This window comes from Oncorhynchus mykiss, chromosome 9, assembly GCF_057628025.1.
Source record: "Oncorhynchus mykiss isolate SJ-2025 chromosome 9, ASM5762802v1, whole genome shotgun sequence".
Lineage (NCBI taxonomy): Eukaryota > Metazoa > Chordata > Actinopteri > Salmoniformes > Salmonidae > Oncorhynchus > Oncorhynchus mykiss.
Genome location: NC_143030.1, coordinates 66,869,464 through 66,893,186, shown reverse-complemented (window position 1 = coordinate 66,893,186; position 23,723 = coordinate 66,869,464). Strand labels below are relative to the sequence as shown.

General features: G+C 42.0%; 1 protein-coding gene across 50 annotated transcripts in view; it reads left to right on the top strand.

Moving 5' to 3' along the window:
* hspg2 (heparan sulfate proteoglycan 2) overlaps nucleotides 1-23,723 on the top strand; it is a 187,193-nt gene that overhangs the window by 141,666 nt on the left and 21,804 nt on the right. For 26 of the 50 annotated variants that reach the window (XM_090185103.1, XM_090185087.1, XM_090185065.1 and 23 more), the window contains 15 exons: nucleotides 238-338; nucleotides 577-757; nucleotides 4,592-4,651; nucleotides 8,431-8,553; nucleotides 8,770-8,961; nucleotides 9,548-9,690; nucleotides 12,724-12,801; nucleotides 15,270-15,405; nucleotides 15,634-15,794; nucleotides 16,310-16,445; nucleotides 16,889-17,032; nucleotides 17,343-17,477; nucleotides 17,653-17,834; nucleotides 22,339-22,534; nucleotides 22,786-22,965. In XM_090185103.1, the coding sequence (XP_090041229.1) occupies nucleotides 238-338; nucleotides 577-757; nucleotides 4,592-4,651; nucleotides 8,431-8,553; nucleotides 8,770-8,961; nucleotides 9,548-9,690; nucleotides 12,724-12,801; nucleotides 15,270-15,405; nucleotides 15,634-15,794; nucleotides 16,310-16,445; nucleotides 16,889-17,032; nucleotides 17,343-17,477; nucleotides 17,653-17,834; nucleotides 22,339-22,534; nucleotides 22,786-22,965 (2,148 nt within the window). The remainder of the gene's footprint in view (nucleotides 1-237; nucleotides 339-576; nucleotides 758-4,591; nucleotides 4,652-8,430; nucleotides 8,554-8,769; nucleotides 8,962-9,547; nucleotides 9,691-12,723; nucleotides 12,802-15,269; nucleotides 15,406-15,633; nucleotides 15,795-16,309; nucleotides 16,446-16,888; nucleotides 17,033-17,342; nucleotides 17,478-17,652; nucleotides 17,835-22,338; nucleotides 22,535-22,785; nucleotides 22,966-23,723) is intronic. The other 24 variants (XM_090185093.1, XM_036988597.2, XM_090185090.1 and 21 more) reach the window with 7 other exon arrangements.

Below are 23,723 nucleotides of genomic sequence, written 5' to 3'. Positions count from 1 at the left end.
CTACTTGTTAAATCATAAAACAGTTACTGAATGCACAAACATATTGAATTTCTAATTAATTTTGTGATTATTTTATCAGTGATCTTAGTCAGTTGTTGAATAGTTAAACTGGTTTGAACTTATAAGCTTTTTTTTGTTTGTTTTTTTGGCTCCAGCTAAATGTGGTCAAAGCTGAGATACAGTAAGTAATACATTTTTGGGGCTTTTAAATGTTTACTGAATGGTTTCTGTCTCCAGCTGTCTTATCCAAACCCATTGAAGTGACCATTGAGGAGCCCAAAGCACATAGCGTCACAGTTGGAGCAACAGTCAGCTTCATTTGCACAGCCAAGAGCAAGGTAAAACTGGCTTCCAACATGGAGACATTAACACAATCAATTATATTTATTTGGATATATCTTGGCTGGTTGGCATTATGCTTAATAAATTTGGCCATGAGAGAAAATGGTAGAAAACCATATTATTAGCATATTATTATACAATTGTCCCCCTTTTATTGTCCCCTCTGTTGCATTGCTTTCTCTCTTACTTGTGTTTACTTCACATCTTGTACCCATCTGTCCCCTCCCCTCCCAGTCTCCAGCCTACACCCTGGTGTGGACCCGGCGGGGTAATGGCAAGCTGCCTAACAGAGCCATGGACTTCAACGGCATCCTGACCATCCAGAACGTCCAGCCTGAGGACGCTGGCATCTACGTGTGTACAGGCTCTAACATGTTTGCCATGGACGAGGGCACTGCCGTCCTCTACGTGCCAGGTTTGTGATCCCAGACAGATGCCATCATACTGTTAGCCATCAGCCTCTTTACACCACCCTACAAGCTCTATTCCTCTCCTCAGCCCTTCCTTGAATGGCGCATGCCCCTGCTTGCTTTGGCTTTGCCTCCGTCCCCCTATATAATGCACTGCGTTAAATGTGTTTATCTGTTCGCACCCTAGCTTCTGGCAAACAGCATAACCCCTGTCACTCTGACTCCCAACCCCCACTTTTCTAAATTCAGACAACCTCTCTCATGTCAAACCCCGTGTTAGGTTCTAATTCTTTATTCTGATGTTTATTCTGCCCGGAGGATCAATACAGCTGCATTAGACAAAAACATTTTCACACAAGCACTGATGTTTGACTGTTCCTCATAGGCTGAGTCTCCTCCTACCCATCTGTACAAACATCGTTCTTTACGGTGACCTGACCTGACCTGACCTCAACATCACTAATCCATGGCTCTCTCCCCTTATTAATGCCTGACACATGTAATCGCTTCCCTGCACTCAACACATTTCAAGCTTAATTGCACACACTATATGTCTTCCTCCTATAACCCTTATAGGAGGACACCACACTTTTGGTGTAGACCCTCTAAACCTCAGCACTCCATCAGTGACGTTAATAAGTATATTTCCTATTCTCAGAACCCAACACCTTCAAATCTCTCCCTACGCTACTTGTTTCCCTATTTCTGATGTTTGTGTCTCTGTCTTTCTAACAATGATTTGTCCGTCTTACTCTGTGTAAAATCTTTATGGATCCAGGGGCAATGTACAGCTTGTGGATATTATAATTCTTTTTATTATGAACAATAATTAAAAGGGCCATAATTGTAAGATATGTGTATGGTTTGTCCAAGAAATCATAGCACACAGTAGTCCTCAATGCTACCAAAGCCCAAAGATAATGCCCACTCAAGAGTTTCAAGTAGTTTTAGTTACTATGCACTGTCACTACTCCCAATGGATTTATCAAAGAAGGTTGTCTTGCCCAGTGGCATATAGTTGATTTATTTTCTAGTTACTTCTTGGTTTAATACTCAGTGATGACTGACCAATCCTTTGATTGGGTGTCTGTTACCATCTGTGATCTCTAGCTGTTGCTGTCTTCACTGTGGGTTAATGTAATCAGTGGTGGTGGTGGTGGTCTGGTAACTTTTCAATCACTTCTACACTAGTTTCTGCCTATTTCCTTACTAGCAGGGTGTTGGTTATTTGGTATCTTTCCTGAAGTCTGTAACCCTGGCTGGGACTGGTGGTGGTTTCTCCTTGAGCTGTAGTGGTTGATGAGGTACATGGATGACAAGATAGGTGCTTAGTGACTGACTGGGAGGTACCAACATTCAGAAAGGACTTCAGCCTATCACCACCGAGGCATAAATGTACTTACAGTATAGTAAAAAGGACTGTACTGAGTCTACTTACCCAATCACAGTCCCAATCTCAACCCCCTCTCGAGGGTGATGTGAGGATCACATAGGAACAGAAGCAATCCCACTCTGTATAAAAACCAGATCCTTTGTTTCTTTCCTGATTGTTTTGATGAATGTTAATGTTGACAATGGTGCTATCAGCCTTGTAGCAGAAGATACCTGTGGTTGAACTTTAAACTTTAGGTTAATAGTATATCTATCTATGGCTGCTTTTATTGTCTGTTATCTGGATGGGAGTAGTAAGAGGGTCCAAGGCATTGCATTGCCAATTGTAAGTAAGGCGTCTTGTTTTGCATCGTACTATCCAGTAAGTGTTAATTAGACTCAAAGGAAATGTGTTGAAGATTTGACTTGAAATGTGAAAGATCATTGAGACTAGTTTGATTTCAAGGCTTTCGTAAATCACCGTATGGCACACGTGTTGTATCAACATTTTTATTGCAGTTCAACATTTTAATATTTTTAAAATCAAGGGCCAATCATGTTTTTTTAATTGATTCACTTTTTTAAACCTAAATGTTATCCAAACATAATATATCAAATTTGATCAAAGTTAAATAACTGCATACTTAGATTTATATAGCGATATATTAGTTTGTTTCTTGGCTAGTAATTGATTTGAGAGAACAGGCAGTACTCATCCATTTACTTACATGATAAAAGCATGGTTTACATTTATTTTGAGAACAGATCAAATTTTATAATAAATTTCAATATTTTGTCTTTGCATTTTTATGTTTTAAATGTTTGTCATCAAACATTTGTTAAATATATTTTGTTGTTGTTGATATACTGTATCTTATTAAGAGACAAAAGAGAGATTCGTTGGCTGAAATATGCCAATTCAAATCTCGCTAGTGGGCCGATAGAGACAGAATGCGCAATCCACAGACCGTTTGAGATGCCTCATCATGCTACTATGTTATTTTAGTTGGAACTTTTCATTTAAACTTTTATAACTATTGTTATACACTGTATTTAAATCATCTAGATGTCCAAAGGTGCTGTTTCAAAGAGATTGTACTTTACACTACACTATGTACTGATTAGATTGAAATACCTAACTGATGTAACATACAAATATCACACTGTATTTTATTTATCTTAACTGTGAAAATGTTTGTGAAAAAGATCAATTTGATTAAAGTAGTGATAGAGACCAAAGATATGACAGAGTCATGTGGAGTGAGATTTCAATGGAACAGAAGATATTACCTCCCTCAGGGTACAAGGCACCAGACCTTCGTACACAATTTATTTTGGATGTATTGTAAATCAACTAATTTGGTGTTGATGTAATGGCATTAATGACTATCAGACCCTTCTTCACTATGACCTACTTGTCAAGGATAAGCCAACCCACCATTGTTTAAACCACAAGCTGTATATGGTTGAAAATATTAAAGAGAACCATTCTTGAGAACTGTTCTAAAAAAAAATTGAATGGTTCAATCAATGGAAGTAAAGTTTTTACAACTAGTTTGTAAAACTACTAACCTGCATGCTCTGTATGTGGCTCTCAGTTCTCTTTGTGCTTGTTTGTACTCAGTCCGACCATACCGTTTTCATTGTTGTGTTCTTGTCTCATTGTGTTCTGTGCATGTTTGTGAAGTAGAACTAGTTGACTTTAAATCCAAAGGTTCTCTCGCTGAGTAGACACATTCACTGTTACACCAGAAAATGACCAGAGTTCATATCAGTAACGCATTTTATACAGAAGAGAAGATATTTAAACACAGCACTGTATGTTGTATGAACACAATGACACAATCTCCAAGGTGATATGCCCTTAATCTTAACCAGTATCCACAGAACCATATCCCAGAAATCACACAATTACTAACATTGTATCCAAGGGTAAGTATGTGATGATTGTGAATATAAAACTATGAATGCAATAGCACCATCTATGACCATCATAAAAAATACACCTCTTACTCTTTAGCCTGCATGGGATGTAATGTCTGGATCAGAGGACCTCAATATCACGTGTCTCTAAATCCCAGAAAATTGACAGAGCTCTTTGAAGACATGGGCTAGTGTTCTAAATAGCCCAATTATATTTCCTGATCTGAATTGGAGAAACGATGTGAATACTTTGAATACATGATGGGAAAGGTGGCGCCTATTGCGTTCAAGTTATGTTATGTTCCTTGCCGATCATTCCGCTGTTGTATTGTTGTGGTTTGTGCATTTTGGAAATCGCTGGCATAAGAAACACCAGGCAGTACTTGGATGGACCACAGCATTCTGAGTACTGATTGAGCCACAGACTCAGTGGGAGGTGCATTGGATGATGATTCCAATGCCAGTGTTCCATCATTGCCATGGAGACTCACCTGTCAGTTTGCCTGTCCTGTCCTGTCCTTCCTTCCTCCTTTCCCCATTTCCAGAGGCCTCACAGACTCCGACGTTTTACACAGCCTATGAAATGTTTGAAGGACATAGAAAGCGTAAGTGGGCATGGCATGGCCACACCTCTCCACCACACCTCCACCTCATCCCTGGAGGGCTCCTCCCTCTCTCTGTCACGCATGCATTCATCTACCTTTGCATTCAGCATGGATGTGGTGGTCTGGTAATGCCCATGTACAATCAACCATAGGTATTACATACAGTTCACACTTCACATAAGGTTCTAGGGTTATAGGGTTATATGGTTATATGGTTAACTGAACTATCAACGTACTATAGGTTAGAATGCATCTGCAGAGGTATTCATTCAAATGTAAAGATGCAATTCTTATTGCTTGCTCTGCATTTTGTCTCCTCAAACATACAGTATATGAATAGACAATTCTCTTGATAACATATGTTGACATAGTATCATGATAATACAGTTGAAGTCGGAAGTTTACATACACTTAGGTTGGAGTCATTAAAACTTGTTTTTCAACCACCCCACAAATATCTTGGCAAGTCGGTTAGGACATCTACTTTGTGCATGACACAAGTCATTTTTCCAACAATTGTTTACAGACAGAATATTTCACGTATAATTCACTGTATCAAAATTCCAGTGGGTCAGAAGTTTACATACACGAAGTTGACTGTGCCTTTAAACAGCTTGGAAAATTCCAGAAAATTATGTCATGGCTTTAGAAGCCTCTGATAGGCTAATTTACATCATTTGAGTCAATTGGAGGTGTACCCGTGGATGTATTTCAAGGCCTACCTTCAAACTCAGTGCCTCTTTGCTTGACATCATGGGAAAATCAAAAGAAATCAGCCAAGACCTCAGAAAGAAAATTGTTGATCTCCACAAGTCTGCTTCATCCTTGGGAGCAATTTACAAACTCCTGAAGGTACCACGTTCATCTGTACAAACAATAGTACGCAATTATTAACCACGCAGCAGTCATAGCACTAAGGAAGGAGATGCATCTCCTAGAGATGAACGTACTTTGGTGCGAAAAGTGCAAATCAATCCCAGAACAACAGCAAAGGACCTTGTGAAGATGCTGGAGGAAACAGGTACAAAAGTATCTATATCCACAGTAAAACAAGTCCTATATCGACATAACCTGAAAGGCCACTCAGCAAGAAAGAAGCCACTGCTCCAAAACCGCCATAAAAAAGCCAGACTACAGTTTGCAACTGCACATGGGGACAAAGATTATACTTTTTGGAGAAATGTCCTCTGGTCTGATGAAAGAAATATAGTTTGGCATTGTTTGACATTGTTATGTTGGGGCGGCAGGGTAGCCTAGTGGTTAGAGCGTTGGACTAGTAACCGGAAGGTTGCAAGTTCAAAGCCCCGAGCTGGCAAGGTAAAAATCTGTCGTTCTGCCCCTGAACAGGCAGTTAACCCACTGTTCCTAGGCCGTCATTGAAAATAAGAATTTGTTCTTAACTGATGTGCCTAGTTAAATAAAGGTTGTTTTTTTAAAAATATGTTTGGAGGAAAAGGGCAAGCCGAAATATGTTTGGAGGAAAAGGGCAAGCCGAAGAACACCATCCCAACCATGAAGCATGCGGGTGGCAACATCCTGCTTTGCTGCAGGAGGGACTGGTGCACTTCACGAAATAGATGGCATCATGAGGGGGGGAAATTATGTGGATATATTGAAGCAACATCTCAAGACATCAGTCAATGGGTCTTCCAAATGGACAATGAGCATACTTCCAAAGTTGTGGCAAAATGGCTTAAGGACAACAAAGTCAAGGTATTGGAGTGGCCATCATAAAGCACTGACCTCAATCCTGTAGAAAATATGTGGGCAGAACTGAAAAGGTGTGTGCGAGCAAGGAGGCCTATAAACCTGACTCAGTTACACCAGCTCTGTCAGGAGAAACGGGCCAAAATTCACCCAATTTATTGTGGGAAGCTTGTGGAAGGCTACCCGAAACGTTTGACCCAAGTTAAACAATTTAAAGGCAATGCTACCAAATACTAATTGAGTGTATGTAAACTTCAGACCCACTGGGAATGTGATGAAATAAATAAAAGCTGAAATAAATCATTCTCTCATTATTCTGTCATTTCACATTCTTAAAATATTGGTAATCCTAATTGACCTAAAAACAGGGCATTTTTACTAGGATTAAATGTCAGGAATTGTGAAAAACTGAGTTTAAATGTATTTAGCTAAGGTGTATGTAAACTTCCGACTTCAACTGTATATGTTCATAATACTCTTGACACCATTTAGACTTTAGTTATGATAATACAGAATAGATTGTACATGAGCATTACTAGGTCTTGCCTGGCTCGTCTGGCTACTTATGGTATGGGTCCACTGGTGCAGGTGCAGGTGCATGCTCATTCATGTGGGAAGCTCCTCTCGAATGTTGAGTCCATTTACCAACTTTACTTTTCACCCATTAAGTCCCTCATGCACTTCATCTCAGGTCCCCTCCGGTTTTCCATCTGCACAAAACATTCACACTCACTTTTTTAACACCACACTAGTGTACGACAACAACTAATGCACATTTTAGTACAGTCATCTGACCGATATCAGATCTCCATCTTTATGATATAACCTCAAGTATCTGATGTATTTAGAGAGAAAATGACATACTAAATATGACATTCTGTCTTATTATTCTATCGAGACTTGAGTAGTTAGCTTGTTCTCTTCCAATCAGCACTCAACACAGAGGAGACACCACCCACACTTTCTCCATCTGCATTCTGCTTGACAGTCCCACACAGGGACACACACTGGTCTGGAATAGCTGTCATTGTGTGCTTCAAACATCATGCTGTGCCTCATACACCACATCACGATCATGGCTGTTAGCTCTCTGGAGCCCAGGGGGAGAACTATCTGCCATTCCTCTCATCATGCTCACCTCCCCCTCGACAGATATCATCCTTCAACCGTCCATCACAGTGAATGTTTCAATAAGGTATACTGTATACTTAATGGCCTGTTGTAACCTCACCACCTACTTACTGAAGTTCTCTATTCAACATTACTAATTTCACACAGTTCAGACAATATTGAGACAAATCATTAGATCAATTTGAGAAAGTGTACTAGTCAGTGCCCAGCCTCTCAGAAAACAAAGATGATGAAATATAGTCAGTCTCTCTCAGGTCAGTGAGTCCCAGACCCAGACCAGGGCTTATCTCGGAGCTTAGATAGCCTTATAGTCCACCCTGGACGCTGAAAGGGGGCTTTATTTTGCTCTGTCGCCCTGGGATCAGATGGGATTCAATGTGGCTGGGGATCAGCGGCCAGCCAAGCTGGCACAGAGAGCTGTGCCCAGAGAGCCATGTGCCCTGCCAATGCAAACCTGCCACCTCTCATCTGTGTCGGCTGCACAGAGGGCCCTGGCTGCCAAGGGGTCATTTCTAGGCGTAGGCCACGTACCCAGCCCTGTCCCGCCACCCTCTCTCTGCCCTCCCTCATTAACATTGACACATAGACACAGTCTTGGCCTGAGTGAGTCAGGACCCAGCCCTGCTGATCTACAGCCAACATGTACACTAAACTGATGTCACTTGATTCTGTAAAGTACTGGTCTGGTAGCAGTAAATGGAATGGCATCAAACACATGGAAACCATGCGTTTGATGTATTTGATACCATTCCACCTATTCCGCTCCAGCCCTTGCTACGAGCTCGTCCTCCCCAATTAAGGTGCCACCAACCTCCTGTGTCTGTTAGCCATTAATACCCGCAAAATGTTAAAGCCCCTTTCTGCAGAAAAGCCCCTGCCCTTTGTGAACACAAACACCCCATACTTTAGGGTCTGTCTAACTGTTCTCTGACTTATTGTAGCTGCCGAGGGGGCCGAGCCAGTGGCTACCGCCACTCCACCTGTCCTGACCATCCAGCAAGGAGGCCGCGCTGAGTTCCGCTGTACTGTGACTGGCAACCCTACCCCTGCCATCGAGTGGTTCGGTAAGGAAGGCTGTAGCTAGCAGTACACCTACAGCATAAACTAAGCCAGTCAATTAGTTTAGTCAATTGCTGGCTAAGTCAATTAGGAACACATTCATTTGCATGTATAACACCCTGTTATAATCTTGTATTTGAATAGCTGTTTATAGAAGTATACATTCACACTGTATAATGTCATAACTGACAAAGGGGGGGGATAATCTTATGTGTTTCTAGGTGGAGGTCCTGGTAACAGAATGAGCCCCAATGCTGTGGTCCATGGAGGAGTACTAACCATCCCTGCTGTGGAGAGGGGGGATGAGGGGGAGTACATCTGCAAGGCCCTCAACACCCATGGAGAACACACAGCACGGGCTGTCCTCTACATACACAGTGGGTCTCAACATCAACAGCAGGCCAATGTCACAGGTTCATGGGGTGGTATTTTTACTTGAGATCTACACGCTTTACTCAAGTTGTTGCGCAAGTCTTCTATTGAGATCGATGAAGGATTTATGGATGCTCTGAGGTCTGAGTTGTGTGTACTTATCTCAACTGTGAATATGCCCAATATTGTTGTTCGCCACTAGTTACCACATCCACAAAGTATTTACTTCTTCAATTTATCTTCTTAAAATATAATTTTAAACCACAGGAGGTTGGAGGCACCTTAATTGGGGAGGGCAGGCTCGTAGTAATGGCTGAAGCCATTACTTTCCATGTGTTTGATGCCATTCCATTCGCTCCGTTCTATACATTATTATGAGCCGTCCTCCCCTCTGCAGCTTGACTGTTTTAAACCTAACCTTAACCTTAACCTCACTGCTAACCTTATACCTAACCCTAACTTTAAATTAAGACCAAAAAGCACATTTTTGTTTTCATGAATTTTTACAATATTGCCCATTTTGACTTTGTGGCTGTGGTAACTAGTGACAACCCATATTGTCTACCAGTCTTGTGGGACCTCATTTGGGCATATTCTGTGTTCTTCCTGTGTGTTTAAATGCTTCAGGTGCCAGCCTGCCCCACGTGCAGGTGAGCCCCCAGAGAGTGGACATCCATGAGGGGGAGACGCTGAGGCTGTACTGCAGGGCTGGAGGCACGCCCAGCCCCGGACTCACCTGGAAGAAACAGGGAGGACAACTTCCTCCGCAGGTAAACAGTGGTCCTTTCTACCTGATACTTTCTGTCTAGGATATATACTGATCTTAAGAGTAGCTACATAGAGTGCCTTCAGAAAGAATGTATTTATAGCCCTCGATTTTGTGGTGTTACATCCTGAATTTAAAATAGATTTTTCTTTGTCACTGGCTTACACACAATACCCCATAATGTCAAAGTGGAATTATATTTTTCAAAATGTTTACAATGTCTTGAGTCAATAAGTATTCAACCACTTTGTTATGGCAAACCTAAATAAATTCAGGAGGAAACATTTGCTTAACAAGTCACATAATAACTTGCATGAACTCACTCTGTGTGCAATAATAGTGTTTAACATTATTTTTTAATGACTAGTTAATCTCTGTACCCCATACATACAATTATCTGGAAGGTTCCTTAGTTGAGCAGAGAATTTCAAACAAAGATTCAACCACAAAGACCAGGGAGGTTTTTCAATGCCTTGCAACGAAGGGTAGATGGGGTATTGGTAGATGGGTAAAAATACAGACGTTGAATATTAATTACACTTTGGATGGTGTATTAATACACCCAGTTGTTACAAAGATACAGGTGTCCTTCCTAACTCAGTTGCCAGAGAGGAAGGAAACCACTCAGGGATTTCTCCATGAGGCCAATGGTTACTTTAAAACAGTTACAGAGTTTAAGGGTTGTGATAGGAGAAAGCTGAGGATGGATCAACAACATTGTAGTTCCTCCACATTACTAACCTAATTGACAGAATGAAAAGAAGGAAGCCTGTACAGAATAAAAATATTCCAAAACATGCATCTTGTTTGCAACAAGGCACTAAAGTAATACAGCAAAAAAAATGTGTCAAAGCAATTCACATTTTGTCCTGAATACAAAGTATTATGTTTGGGGAAAATAAAATACAACACATTACTGAGTGCCACTCTCCATAATTTCAAGCATAGTGGTGGCTGCTTTATGTTATGGGTATGCTTCTAATTGTTAAGGACTGGGGAGTTATTCAGGATAAAAAAAGAAACAGAATGGAGCTAAGCACAGGCAAAATCCTAGAGGAAAACCTGGTTCAGTCTGCTTTCCAGCAGACACTGGAAGATGAATTCATCTTTCAGCAGGACAATTTTTATTTTATTTTTATTTCACCTTTATTTAACCAGGTAAGCTAGTTGAGAACAAGTTCTCATTTACAACTGCGACCTGGCCAAGATAAAGCAAAGCAGTGCGACAGAAACAACACAGAGTTACACATGGAATAAACAAGCGTACAGTCAATAATACAATATAAAAAAAGAAAGTCTAAGTACAGTGTGTGCAAATGGCATGAGGAGGTAAGGCAATAAATATGCCATAGTAGCAAAGTAATTGCAATTTAGCAGATTAACACTGGAGTGATAGATGAGCAGATGATGGTGTGTAAGTAGTGATACTGGTGTGCAAAATAGCAGCAAAGTAAATAAAAACAATATGGGGATGAGGTAGGTAGATTGGGTGGGCTATTTACAGATGGGCTATGTACAGCTGCAGCGATCGGTTAGCTGCTCAGATAGCTGATGTTTAAAGTTAGTGAGGGAAATATAAGTATCCAGCTTCAGTGATTTTTGCAATTCGTTCCAGTCACTGGCAGCAGAGAACTGGAAGGAAAGGCGGCCAAAGGAGGTGTTGGCTTTGGGGGTTACCAGTGAGATATACCTGCTGGAGCGTGTGCTACGGGTGGGTGTTGTTATCGTGACCAGTGAGCTGAGATAAGGCGGAGCTTTACCTAGCATAGACTTATAGATGACCTGGAGCCAGTGGGTCTGGAGACAAATATGTAGCGAGGGCCAGCCAACTAAAGCATACAGGTCGCTGTGGTGGGTGGTATAAGGCGCTTTGTTAACAAAACGGATGGCACTGTGATAAACTACATCCAATTTGCTGAGTAGAGTATTGGAAGCTATTTTATAGATGACATCGCCGAAGTCGAGGATCGGTAGGATAGTCCGTTTTACTAGGGTAAGTTTGGCGGCGTGAGTGAAGGAGGCTTTGTTGCGGAATAGAAAGCCGATTCTAGATTTGATTTTGGATTGGAGAAGTTTGATATGAGTCTGGAAGGAGAGTTTACAGTCTAGCCAAGGCCAAATATATACTGGAGTTGCTAACTAAGATGACATTGAATCATTCCTGAGTGGCCGAGTTACAGTTTTGACTTAAATCTACTTGAAAATCTATAGCAAGCTATGATCAGCAACCAATTTGACAGAGCAAAAATGTTACAATCCAGGTGTGAAAAGCTCTTATAGACCTACCCATAAAGACTCACAGCTGTAATCGCTGCCCAAGGTGCTTTTACAAAGTATTTACTCAGGGGTGTGAATACTTATGTTAATAAGATATATATTTGATTTTCAATACATTTGCAAACATTATTAAAACCAACACTTTGTCATTATGGGGTATTGTGTGTAGATAGGAGAACAAAAAATTATTTGAATCCTTTTCGAATTTAGGAATGTGGAATAAGTCAAGGGGTATGAATACTTTCTCAACTCACTCACTGTATGTATTGTATACAGCAGGGGTGTCGAACTCACTTTCCCCCGGGGTCCGCATTCAGTCTTCAACAAGTTCTGCAAAATGTGTTAGATTTCCTTGCCGTCCAAATTTGCCAAAAATGGTCCTTTATCCATTGTTTCTGGAAGAAACTGACTGTCTAGTGATTATTAGCAAGCTGGATAGTCAAGAAACCGTATAAATATAGATCAATTACCATTTCTACACAGTTTGGATTTGGTTTTATTTTATTTATTTTACTCAAACCACCTGCGGGCCGGATTGGACCCCCCGTGAGCCGGATCCGGCCTGCAAGCCATATGTTTGACATCCCTGTTATACAGTATTTAGTGCTGGTATCTCACCATGCTATTGAAAGGGTTGTGTTGGTGAAAAAGTGAATTCTGGTGTACAGTATTTTGACCAATCTTTATTGTTTTTTCCCTTCTTGTGTTTCCTTCCTCCCTTTTTTTATTCCCACCCTTTTTTCCTTGACATTTTGCTCAGGCCATTCCTTCTCACGGTTTCCATCAGTTTAAAAGCAACAGTCTCGATGTGTTACAGAGACGTATTGAGGAGCTGCAGGTCTGTCCATCTGTCCTGTCTTTACGTCTGTCTGTCTATCTATCTGTCTCGTCTCTTACTTCCCACCTGTTGTCCTCTACTGACCTTGCCTAAACACACTGTCAACTAAATGCATGATCAAACGTGTATTTGATTCATCATCACACACAGTAACTGCCATTAATTCACTACAAGCATATAGCTGCTCACAAAGTCTCCATGATAAATAGTAGTTAAGTATTACTGGTAAAAAAAACATCATCAACAACAACAATAGCAAGCCGGGTGTGAAGCTCTTCTTATGGCATGGTTTAGTTGTTGTTTTTGTCTTATAAATGTTCCATCCATCCATGTCCTTCATTTTCTAATTTATCCACCATCATTAGGGATGGGGGGAAAAATGTATATAATTGATACATGTCACAATAGTATTTTGGATTTATATTTGGCTCCAGGTATCGATTTGTAAAAAAGGTTTTGGCTACTGTAGGTAGCATTAGCTAGGGCTAGTTGTCTATAGGCCGGTGTTTTTCATCCTATAGCTTTTTAAATAGTGACCCAACATGTTTTCAGCACTTTTATTTCCCTGACTGATCAAAACTCGTTTTTTCATGCTGTCTCTTGTCTCTCTGCGGCAGATATATAGTGAGCAATATGTTTGGAACATCAAATCGCAATAAAATCGCAGTATCGAATCGCAATACATATGGTATAGGCACTTAAGTATGGTGAAAATCTCGTATCGTGAGGCCTCTCTCAATTCCCAGCCCTAACCATCATCATATCATCCCTGACATATTTGTTTCCTAAACCAACTATTTACCATTTTGCTCACATTATTATTATTCCTGTATGTACATGCCAAGGCCCCAGGGCGTAGCTAGGTATTTGGGACATAGTCTCCTCATGCCAGGCACTTGTCCCCTCGAGGGGCTTTGGGTTAGTCCCTCCGTACCTCATGTCTCCTCCGCCAGCCGATGCTCAGGGCTCTGTTTTGTTCTGCCCCAGACAGCTTCAGCGTTGTGTCAGCTTTTCCCATGGGGACTCAGGCTCTGCCGTGCGGCCACGCAGAAATTCTGTGTACTTTAGCAAATGGGTTGCTTTGAAAACTTGTGAATGGGTTCAGACACACATTGAGCCGGCTCTGCCTCAGCCACTGCTCACTTTAGCCAGGCCCTCACGGTTGACTAGGCCGGAGCTAAGCAGCTTTGTCCACGGATGGAAGGCACACTACCACCACCCTTAGGATACTGTAATCCACCCAGCCCAGCCACACCCCTTTAAATTCTCTCTCCAGACACACCCCTTTAAATTCTCTCTCTAGAGTCTAGACACACCCCTTTAAATAATGTCTTTAGGTGTACTCTATTCTCAGCTGTAACACTGGCCACTGTTCACGTTGATGGTTGTAATACTGTATAGTTGTAAGGTTGTAAATTATATTAAGGTCCACTCTGTCCATTATAGTTCAAGTGTAAAGTAGTTGCTTAGCCTTGATTTAGTGAGTGGTTGTAAGTACGAATAAACATCTGTAATGCATTACCAGGGATTTCAGACTGTACAGAGGAGCTTTGTAGTACTGCTTGAAAGCATTGTATTGGCTCAAAGCACTATGTCTAATATGTCAATTCCCTAACAGTTTCCCAGTCCTGTCATCATTGTACTGATTCATTTTAACAACTCAACAACAATTATTTTAAGTATACAAAAGTATACAATAACATGTGCTACTATACCTACTGCTACTGTAATGTATCCTCCTGAAGTGTATGACTACCTACTGCAGTTTATCCTACTGTAGTGTACCCTACTGTAGTGTATGCTACTGTAGTGTTCCCTACTGTAGTGTATCCTACTGTAGATTATGACTACCTACTGTAGTGTATCCTACTGTAGTGTATGACCAACTACTGTAGTGTATCCTACTGTAGTGTACCTACTGTATGTCATTGGTAACTGTTTCAATAGTGATCATTATTTGTTGTCAAATTAACATTTTTAACTGTGAAATCATTATAGTAATGTTGATATACCTAAACATTACTTTTCTCTTCAACCAAAGATGAATTGGTTAGAATCTATTGTTTTATTTAATGCAAAGCACAGCAATAACTGAAAAGCCATTTTTAATGATCATAACACAAACATTGTTACAACGCACACACCATTTAACAATGCTATATACTGTATATGCTGAAGATCCACCCTGCTGTGCTTTTGTTGGTATTGATTTGAAATGATATCAAGTGTGTCTGTTGTTCGCACCTTTGTGGGTTTACACAGTGGTCATACAATGTTTAAACAGTAGGTGTTGGTCCAGAGGTAAGAAATCTGCTGTATGTATGATGTTTTTGTATTGGGTTTAGGTAGAGGCATTATCATTGTCATGCACATTGTCGTGTAGCTCGTACCACAGTGGTGCATTGTGTCTAAGGCCATTGTGACATATTCTTCATCCCTCTCCATGCTTGTTGCTGTGTCCTCTCTAGACCCGTATGGAGCGTACAGACATTGGCACCCTTCTCATCCCCAACATCAAGTCCTCTGACTCTGGCACCTACCTGTGTGTCGGAACCAACTCCATAGGGTCCTCAGAGGCTCGCATCGAGGTTACTGTCAATAGAGGTGAGAGTTCACTCCAGGGTCATGTTCAGTAGGGCACTCGTTTTAAAAAGTTTCGCAACATAAATTGGAAAGATAGTTCAGATTACATCAATGTTTTAATCTGTTTCAAAATGTTTTCTCCTTAATGGGCATGACCCAGGTAATTGTACCCCAGAGCTTGCTGCCGCTGTGTGTTGATAGTAATTTAACATTAGTTAATGTCTGTGTCCTGTGTTTGTGGTTGAGTAACAATAGGAGGAGACACCATCTCATCAGCCATCACCATCCAGCCCTCCATAGCTGACGTCCAGGAGGGACAGTCTCTGGACCTTAACTGTTTTGTCCCTGGTAACCCCCCACCTGCTGTCACCTGGAGGAGGTCTAGTGGACGCCTGTCTGCCAATCACCAGGTTGGAATATACACATGTTCTCTTACTAGGGTTGAACAATTCTGGAAACTTTACCAAAATTCCCAGGTTTTGGTTTTTCCAAAGTTCCCAACATGGATTTCTGAAAACCCAGGAACTTTGGGACCTTACCTCTAACATACAAATGCTTCCAACTGTTCATGTAAATGTACTGTAGTCACGTGATGATATGGTATCATTACTGTTTAGGATGCTCAGCTAGTCAAATCTCTATGAAAAAAATATATTGAAGGGATAGTGGGACATTTTGCTAGCTAGCATGCTAGTTGGTTCTGCAGACTTCCAGTCATTGTGCTAACGCTAGTTATAAATTGCATCAGAAACGACCTTCAACTTCATTAAAACTGAAAGCAGAGACATAAAAATGGTATCCATGAGTTCATCTGACTCTGGGGAAGTAGAACAAAATCATTGCCAACACGTCGCACTATCCCTTTAATGAAGACTGTTTATTTCAGCTGAATATTCAGCAGGATAATTCCCATTGTGCCCAACAGGTTCTGGGTACCCAGCTGCGTATCCTCTCTGCCAGCCCAGATGACTCTGGGGAGTATATCTGTCGTGCGGAAGCAGCGCCTGGTACACCTGTCCGTCAGGCCTCAGTCTCTGTCTCAGTCACAGCCACCTCCTCTCGTAAGTCAGCAAGCTATTCTCTCTTTGATATTTGAACTATCCTCTCTACTGATATCACTGGGGATGGTGGTGAAGCAGTCCGACGTATATGCAGTAGGAACATCTGTGTAATTTATTTTGTGGCCCTTCGTCATGTACAGTATTACTTTTCCAGTTGTGTTTAATTCCAACCCTCCTTAAAGTGACCTCAAGAGCGTATGCTTTACTTTTCCACACTGTGCCATGATCTCATCCTGGTTCAAACCTTCCTGGGTTTCTGGTTTGTCATGGTTTGTATTTGCTTCTAAATTCCAATGCTTCCAATGGAGGCCATAGACCTAAAGTATCATGATCTTGTACTTACAGTACACCCTCTTGTAAATGTTGTAGGATTAGAACTTGAGTGAGCAGAGGAAACATTGTCCTGTTGTAATGTTTGTGGTGGTGTGTGTTCCCTGGAGCAGGCCTGCAGACCCCTATCATCTCCATTGAGCCCCACAGTGCAGCGGTGCGAAAGGGAGAGTCAGCCAGCTTCAAGTGTAGGGTCTACAGTGGAGCCCAGCCCGTTCGCCTGGAGTGGAAACTGTCCAACAACCAGCCCCTTCCTGGTGAGGCCCCTCCCCCCCCACACACATACTGTTACACTGTTACTCTCCAACTGGAGGATACTGAATCATTCAATTCAATTCCATACAGCAGAAAGGCATTTAGTCCGATTCTTGTCAGATGTCAGAATCATGTCATTATCCACACACGCAAACTACCTGCAATACATTCAGTAATGACAACATATCGTCTGTATCCAATTACTGTTCTTTCATTTTTAGCTACGTTTTTAATTTAACACACGCAGTTGCTGCTTGTTAGAGATGTACTTGACAGACTAAAATATTCCCTATAAAACCTGTCATTCTGTAGACAATGTGAAGATTGACCATTACGGCTCTGTCCTCATCATCACTGATGCCCGCCCTAGCAACCAGGGCACCTACCGCTGTGTGGCTAGCAACTTGTTTGGAATCACCCAGAGCCTGGTCTCTCTGATTGTCAGAGGTATGGTGTAGTCACACACACACACACACATACACACACACATATATGCTGTTGATGTTTATGGTGTGGTTCAGTATGAGCAGCTACTCTCTGTCGATGAACTAAGGGCCCCCCTTGGTGGTTGTCATGGTAAAGGAAAGGTTGTTTATTTGGGTGATGTCATCCTTCCTTCCAGAGTCTCCCGTAGCGAATGTCACCCCTCAGGGGCCCGTGCGAGTCAAGGTGGGTGAACCCATCAATCTGGAGTGCCAGGCCTCCGGGGAGCCACGGCCATCTGTCACATGGCACAGGCTGGACAACGCCCGCAAGACCATGCTGAGTAGTCCTGTGCCCATGGAGTCCAACGCTGTCATGCAGGTACTATACTGGATCTGTGTTCATTTTTACTGAGCTTTTGTACTGTACAGGCGAAAGGTAGCCTAGTGGTTAAGAGCTTTGAGCCAGTAACTGACAGGTCGTTGGTTCCGACTAGGTGACTAGGTGAAAAATCTGAGCAAGGCACTTAACCCTAATTTCTCTGGATAAGAGTGTCTACTAAATTACAAGTGAAATGTATGTGGGAGAATAAAGGTTTTCTAAACAAAGATTAAGCCTAGATTCTTAATTCAATGTGCTTCTTGCTCTAAAAACCAGGCTTAATCTGTGTATGAGTAACCAGCCCTAGTGTTAGGATGTAATACATTTTTGTGCTAAGATATATTACATAGGGTGTGCTATTTATTCTATGATGGGCAAATGCAGTAAAGCTGTTGTCATGACGTGCCCTTGGGGGAGGATCATAGCCCCCCCCCCCCCCCTCTCCACAGTTTTATGATCGTCGTAAATACTCTGCTTCTGGGTCTGTAGTATTGAGATTGGAATGTGTGACTGTGGGACACAGAGAGAGACTTTGCCTAACTTTAACATCAAAAGGGTGAATAATTCAACAGTATTTCTGTATTCCAAACATTTGGAATGGTCCTGGGGTATTTAAAGAACAATCCTGTCGAATTTGTTAATAATTTGTGATGTAACTAAAGACGATAGGACAACATAACAGTATCCCTTAATTTATATATTTCCCAGCTGTCAGGGTCACATCCAAATGTGGGGAAACATATATGATTAAATATAAAACTATTAGTGAGAAGATGTAATGTGATGTTAGCCTTCTAAATGAGAGAATTGTTTTTCATATGAAATCTTAAAACCTCTTGGAACTCCCTCTCCCGGATCCGGGAGAATTGTCATCAACTAACACTAATTAACATAACGCAACAGACAAAACAATATTACTCGAAAATATTAATATTCATGAAATCACAAGTGAAATATATTGAGACACAGCTTAGCCTATTGTTAATCACCCTGTCATCTCAGATTTTGAAATTATGCTTTACAGCCAAAGCAAGACAAGCATTTGTGTAAGTTTATCGATAGCCTAGCATAAAATTATGCCTAGCTGGCAGCAGGCAGCTTGGTCACGAAAATCAGAAAAGCAATCAAATTAAATCGTTTACCTTTGATGAGCTTCGGATGTTTTCACTCACGAGACTCCCAGTTAAACAGCAAATGTTCATTTTATCCCATAAAGATTATTTGTATAGCCGAAACACCTCCGTTTGTACTTCACGTTTGGTTGAGAAATCCACCGGAAACTGCAGTCACGACAACGCCGAAAAATATTCCAAATTAGATCCATAATATCGACAGAAACATGGCAAACGATTTTTATAATCAATCCTCAAGGTGTTTTTCGCTAATATATCAACCGGGACAGGTGGCTTCTTAGTAGGAAAGAGAGAAACAATGGCCGCATTTGTCTTTTATGCACAAAACACTCTGAGAGCCTCCAGCTGACCACTGACGCAATGTTGTCGTTCAGGCTCATTTTTCTGAAACTATGTATTGTGACACTAGACACATTAGGGAAGCCATAGAAAAAGGAATCTGGTTGATATCTCATTCACTGCTCAATGGGGACGCTTTCTAAATAAGAGTCCCTACCTGATTGGATTTTTCTCAGGCTTTCGCCTGCAATATTAGTTCTGTTATACTCACAGACAATATTTTTACAGTTTTGGAAACTTTAGAGTGTTTTCTATCCTAAGATGTCAATTGTATGCATATTCTAGCATCTTGTCCTGACAAAATAGCCCGTTTACTTTGGGAACATTATTTTTCCAAAAATGAAAATACTGCCCCCTAGTCACAAAAGGTTAAGGAGCCTTTTGGTCTTAGTCTTGGCGCTCCTGTACTTCTTGCCGTGCAGTAGCAGAGAAAACAATCTATGACTTGGGTGACTGGAATCTCTGACAACTTTATGGGCTTTCCTCTGACACCGCCTATTATATAGGTCCTGGATGGCAGGAAGCTTGGCCCCAGTGATGTACTGGGCCGTACGCACTACCCTCTGTAGTGCCTTGCAGTCAGATGCCAAGCAGTTGCGATACCAGGCGGTGAGGCAACCGGTCAGGATGCTCTCGATTGTACCGCCGCATAACCTTTTGAGGGTCTGGGGACCTATGCCAAATCGTTTCAGTCTCCTGAGGGGGAAAAGGTTTTGTTGTACCGTCTTCACAACTGTCTTGGTGTGTTAGGACCATGATAGTTCGTTGGTGATGTGGACACCAAGGAACTTGAAACTCTCGACCCGCTCCACTACAGCCCCTTTGTAGTCCACAATCAGCTCCTTTCTCTTGCTCACATTGAGGGAGAGGTTGTGTTCCTGGCACCACACTGCCAGTTCTCTGACCTCCACCCTATAGGCTGCCTCATCGTTGTCGGTGATCAGGCCCACCACTGTTGTGTCGTCAGCAAGCATAATGATGTTGTTGAAGTCATGTTTGGCCACGTAGTCGTGGGTGAACAGGGAGTACAGGTGGGGACTAAGTACACACCCCTGAGGGGCCCCAGTGTTGAGGATCAGTGTGGCAGACGTGTTGTTGCCTTCCCTTACCACCTGCGGGCGGCCTGTCAGGAAGTCCAGGATCCAGTTGCAGAGGGAGGTGTTTAGTCACAGGGTCCTTAGCTTAGTGATGAGATTTGTGGGCACTATGGTGTTGAACTCCTAGCTGTAGTCAATGAACAACATTCTCACATAGGTGTTCCCTTTGTCCAGGTGGGAAAGGGCAGTGTGGAGTGTGAATGAGATTGCGTCATCTGTGGATCTGTTAGGGCAGTATGCGAATTGAAGTGGGTCTAGGGTAACCGGGAGGATGCTGTTGATGTGAGCCATGACCAGCCTTTCAAAGCACTTCATGGCTATCGACCTGAGTGGTACAGAGCGGCAATCATCTGCTTGAAACATGTAGGTACTACAGACTCAGTCAGGGAGAGGTTCAAAATGTCAGTGAAAACACTTGCCAATGGGTCCTCGCATGCTGTGAGTATTATGAATGTTGACCTGTTTAAAGGTTTTACTCACGTCAGCTACCGAGAGCGTTATCACACAGTCATCCAGAAAGCTGGTGCTCTCATGCATGCTTCAGTGTTGCTTGCCTCGAAGCGAGCATAAAAGGTATTTAGCTCGTCTGGTAGGCTCACATCACTGGGCAGCTCGCGTCTGCCTTTTCCTTTGTAGTCCGTAATAGTTTTCAAGCCCTGCCACATCCGACGAGCGTCAGAGCCGGTGTAGTAGGATTCAATCTTAACCCTGTATTGATGCTTTTCTTGTTTGATGGTTCGTCTGAGGGAATAACGGGATTTCTTATAAGCATCCAGATTAGTGTCCCGCTCCGTGAAAGTGGCAGCTCTAGCCTTTAGCTCGATGCAGCTGTTGCCTGTATTCCATGGCTTCTGGTTGGGATACGTACGTGCGGTCACTGTAGGGACAATGTCGTTGATGCGCTTATTGATGAAGCCGATGACTGAGGTGGTATACTCCTCAATGTCATTGGATGAATCCCAGAACATATTCCAGTCTGTTCTAGCAAAACAGTTCTGTAGCGTAGCATTGGCGTCATCTGACCACTTCCATATTGAGCGAGTCACTGGTACTTCCTGCTGTAGTTTTTGCTTGTAAGCAGGAATCAGGAGGATATAATTATGGTCAGATTTGCCAAATGAAGGGTGGGGGAAAGCTTTGAATGCATCTCTGTGTGTGGGGTAACGGTGGTCTAGAGTTTTTTTTCCTCTGGTTGCACATGTGACATGCTGGTAAAAACTTGGTACGTTAAGTCTCCCTGCATTAACGTCCCCGGCCACTAGGAGTTTCACTTCTGGATGAGAATTGTATTGTTTGCTTATGGCCTTATAGAGTTGGTTGAGTGTGGTCTTAGTGCCAGCATCGGTCTGTGGTGGTAAATAGACGGCTACGAGTGATATAGATGAGAACACTCTAGGTAGATAGTGTGGTCTACAGCTTATCATAAGGTACTCTACCTCAGGCGAGCAATACCTCAAGACTTCTTTAATATTAGGCATCTCGCACCAGCTGTTATTGACAAAAAGACACACACCCCCACCCCTCGTCTTACCAGACGTAGCATCTCTCTTCTGCTGGTGCATAGAAAATCCCGCCAGCTCTATATGTATAACCTATCCTGCGTGTGTTTATGTTCTTCTATGTGATTATTTAGTTAGTTAGTAAATAAATAATTAAGCCAATTGGCAATTCAGAATAAGACTGATGAGGTAATACATGAATAAGTGACTGTAATCAATAAGAAATGAAAATAAGAGAGTTAAATTCAGGAAATAGTAACTCTTTAAACAACATTTTCCCGTGGTGCACCGGCTTCCTAGTTAATTCATGTTTAGTAATTTACTAATTAGATTAGTTTAATCACGTAATAATTACACCTAGAGAAATGATTTGATAATATAACAGTCTTCACATTAATGATAGTCCAAAAGACACGACACGGTCTTCCCCTCCCAGGTCCTAGTGGCCCGTCCAGAAGACAGTGGCACCTACGTGTGCACGGCCCGCAACAACGAGGGAACCACCGAGACCAGGGTGGAAGTGATCGTGGAAGGGGGTGCCCAGGTGCCCACCTCGCCTCGTGCCTCTGTGCCAGAACCCCTTATGGTGGTGGTGGAGGGACAGACCACCACACTGAGATGTGATGCTCACGGTAACTGATGCACTTCCAAATTACACTAACGATTATTAAAGCAAAGATAACAGAGTTCCCAGGTTTTGATTGTATTGATATTTGTTATTACAGAGACATACATCCAATACATCCTACAAATGAGAGTTGAGAGGAACTTCATGTCATAGACACCTCATCTTTGCTAAGACCATACAACTGGCATTACAAATAATTTACATTCACTTAAGTCATTTTTACACAGTGATATTGTGATTTCCCTCCCTCCCAAGGATTCCCCTCCCCTAAGATCACATGGTCTAAGCTGCGTGCCCCTCTTCCCTGGAGACATAAGGTAGTGGACAACACCCTAGTCCTGCCCAGTGTTGGCCGGGCAGACTCTGGAGAGTACATCTGTAACGCCACCAACAACATGGGCACCACAGAGGTCACCATCATGCTGGATGTGGAGAGTGAGTCTGATAAACAGATTTTATTAGCCTGGTCCCAAATCTTTTGTAATTCTTAACCAACTCCTGTTAATCGTGATCGTGTTGGCTATACAAATCTGGAACCAAAGAGATCTGGGTCCAGGTTAGGGTTTCATCACTGCTGGTTCCAGTCTGAACAGAAATATTGTGGAGACTTATATAGATTATTAACACCAGTAAAACTCAATGACACAGCTCATGAATCACGTCTCACCATGCATAAATGTGACCTCACATCTCTATGCGACCTTAAGTCTAATTTAGTGATTTGCTTTTACGTTTAAAAAAAATATAGACTTATAGCTTAAAAATCTATCAACTGTAGATGAAACATGGGAAAACCACTCAGGGGACAAGTATGAAAAAAAGCCCTTGAAAGATTTTGCTGAATGTTCACACTTGCTGGAGACCTCTTCTTTGTTTACGCCCATTCAGCATCTTTCACGCCCTCTTAAGCCTTAACCACAGCCCCACCCATGTAAATGCATATGAGTCAGCAGAAAGTAATCTCTCTATTTAAACTTTCTCCAACTGAGCTTTGTCGATAGCACCAGCTAAATTTTCAGGTTGACCTTTATTGTCATAAATCTTGCCCTAGAGGCAAAACTGAGCAAAATTAAAGGTTAGGGTTAGGCATTAGGGTTAGCAGTGTGGTTAAAGTTAGGATTAGGTTTAAAATTATTTTATGACTTTGTGGCTGTACGAGCTAGTGACGACTCTGCAGAGATGCCTCTAAGTCA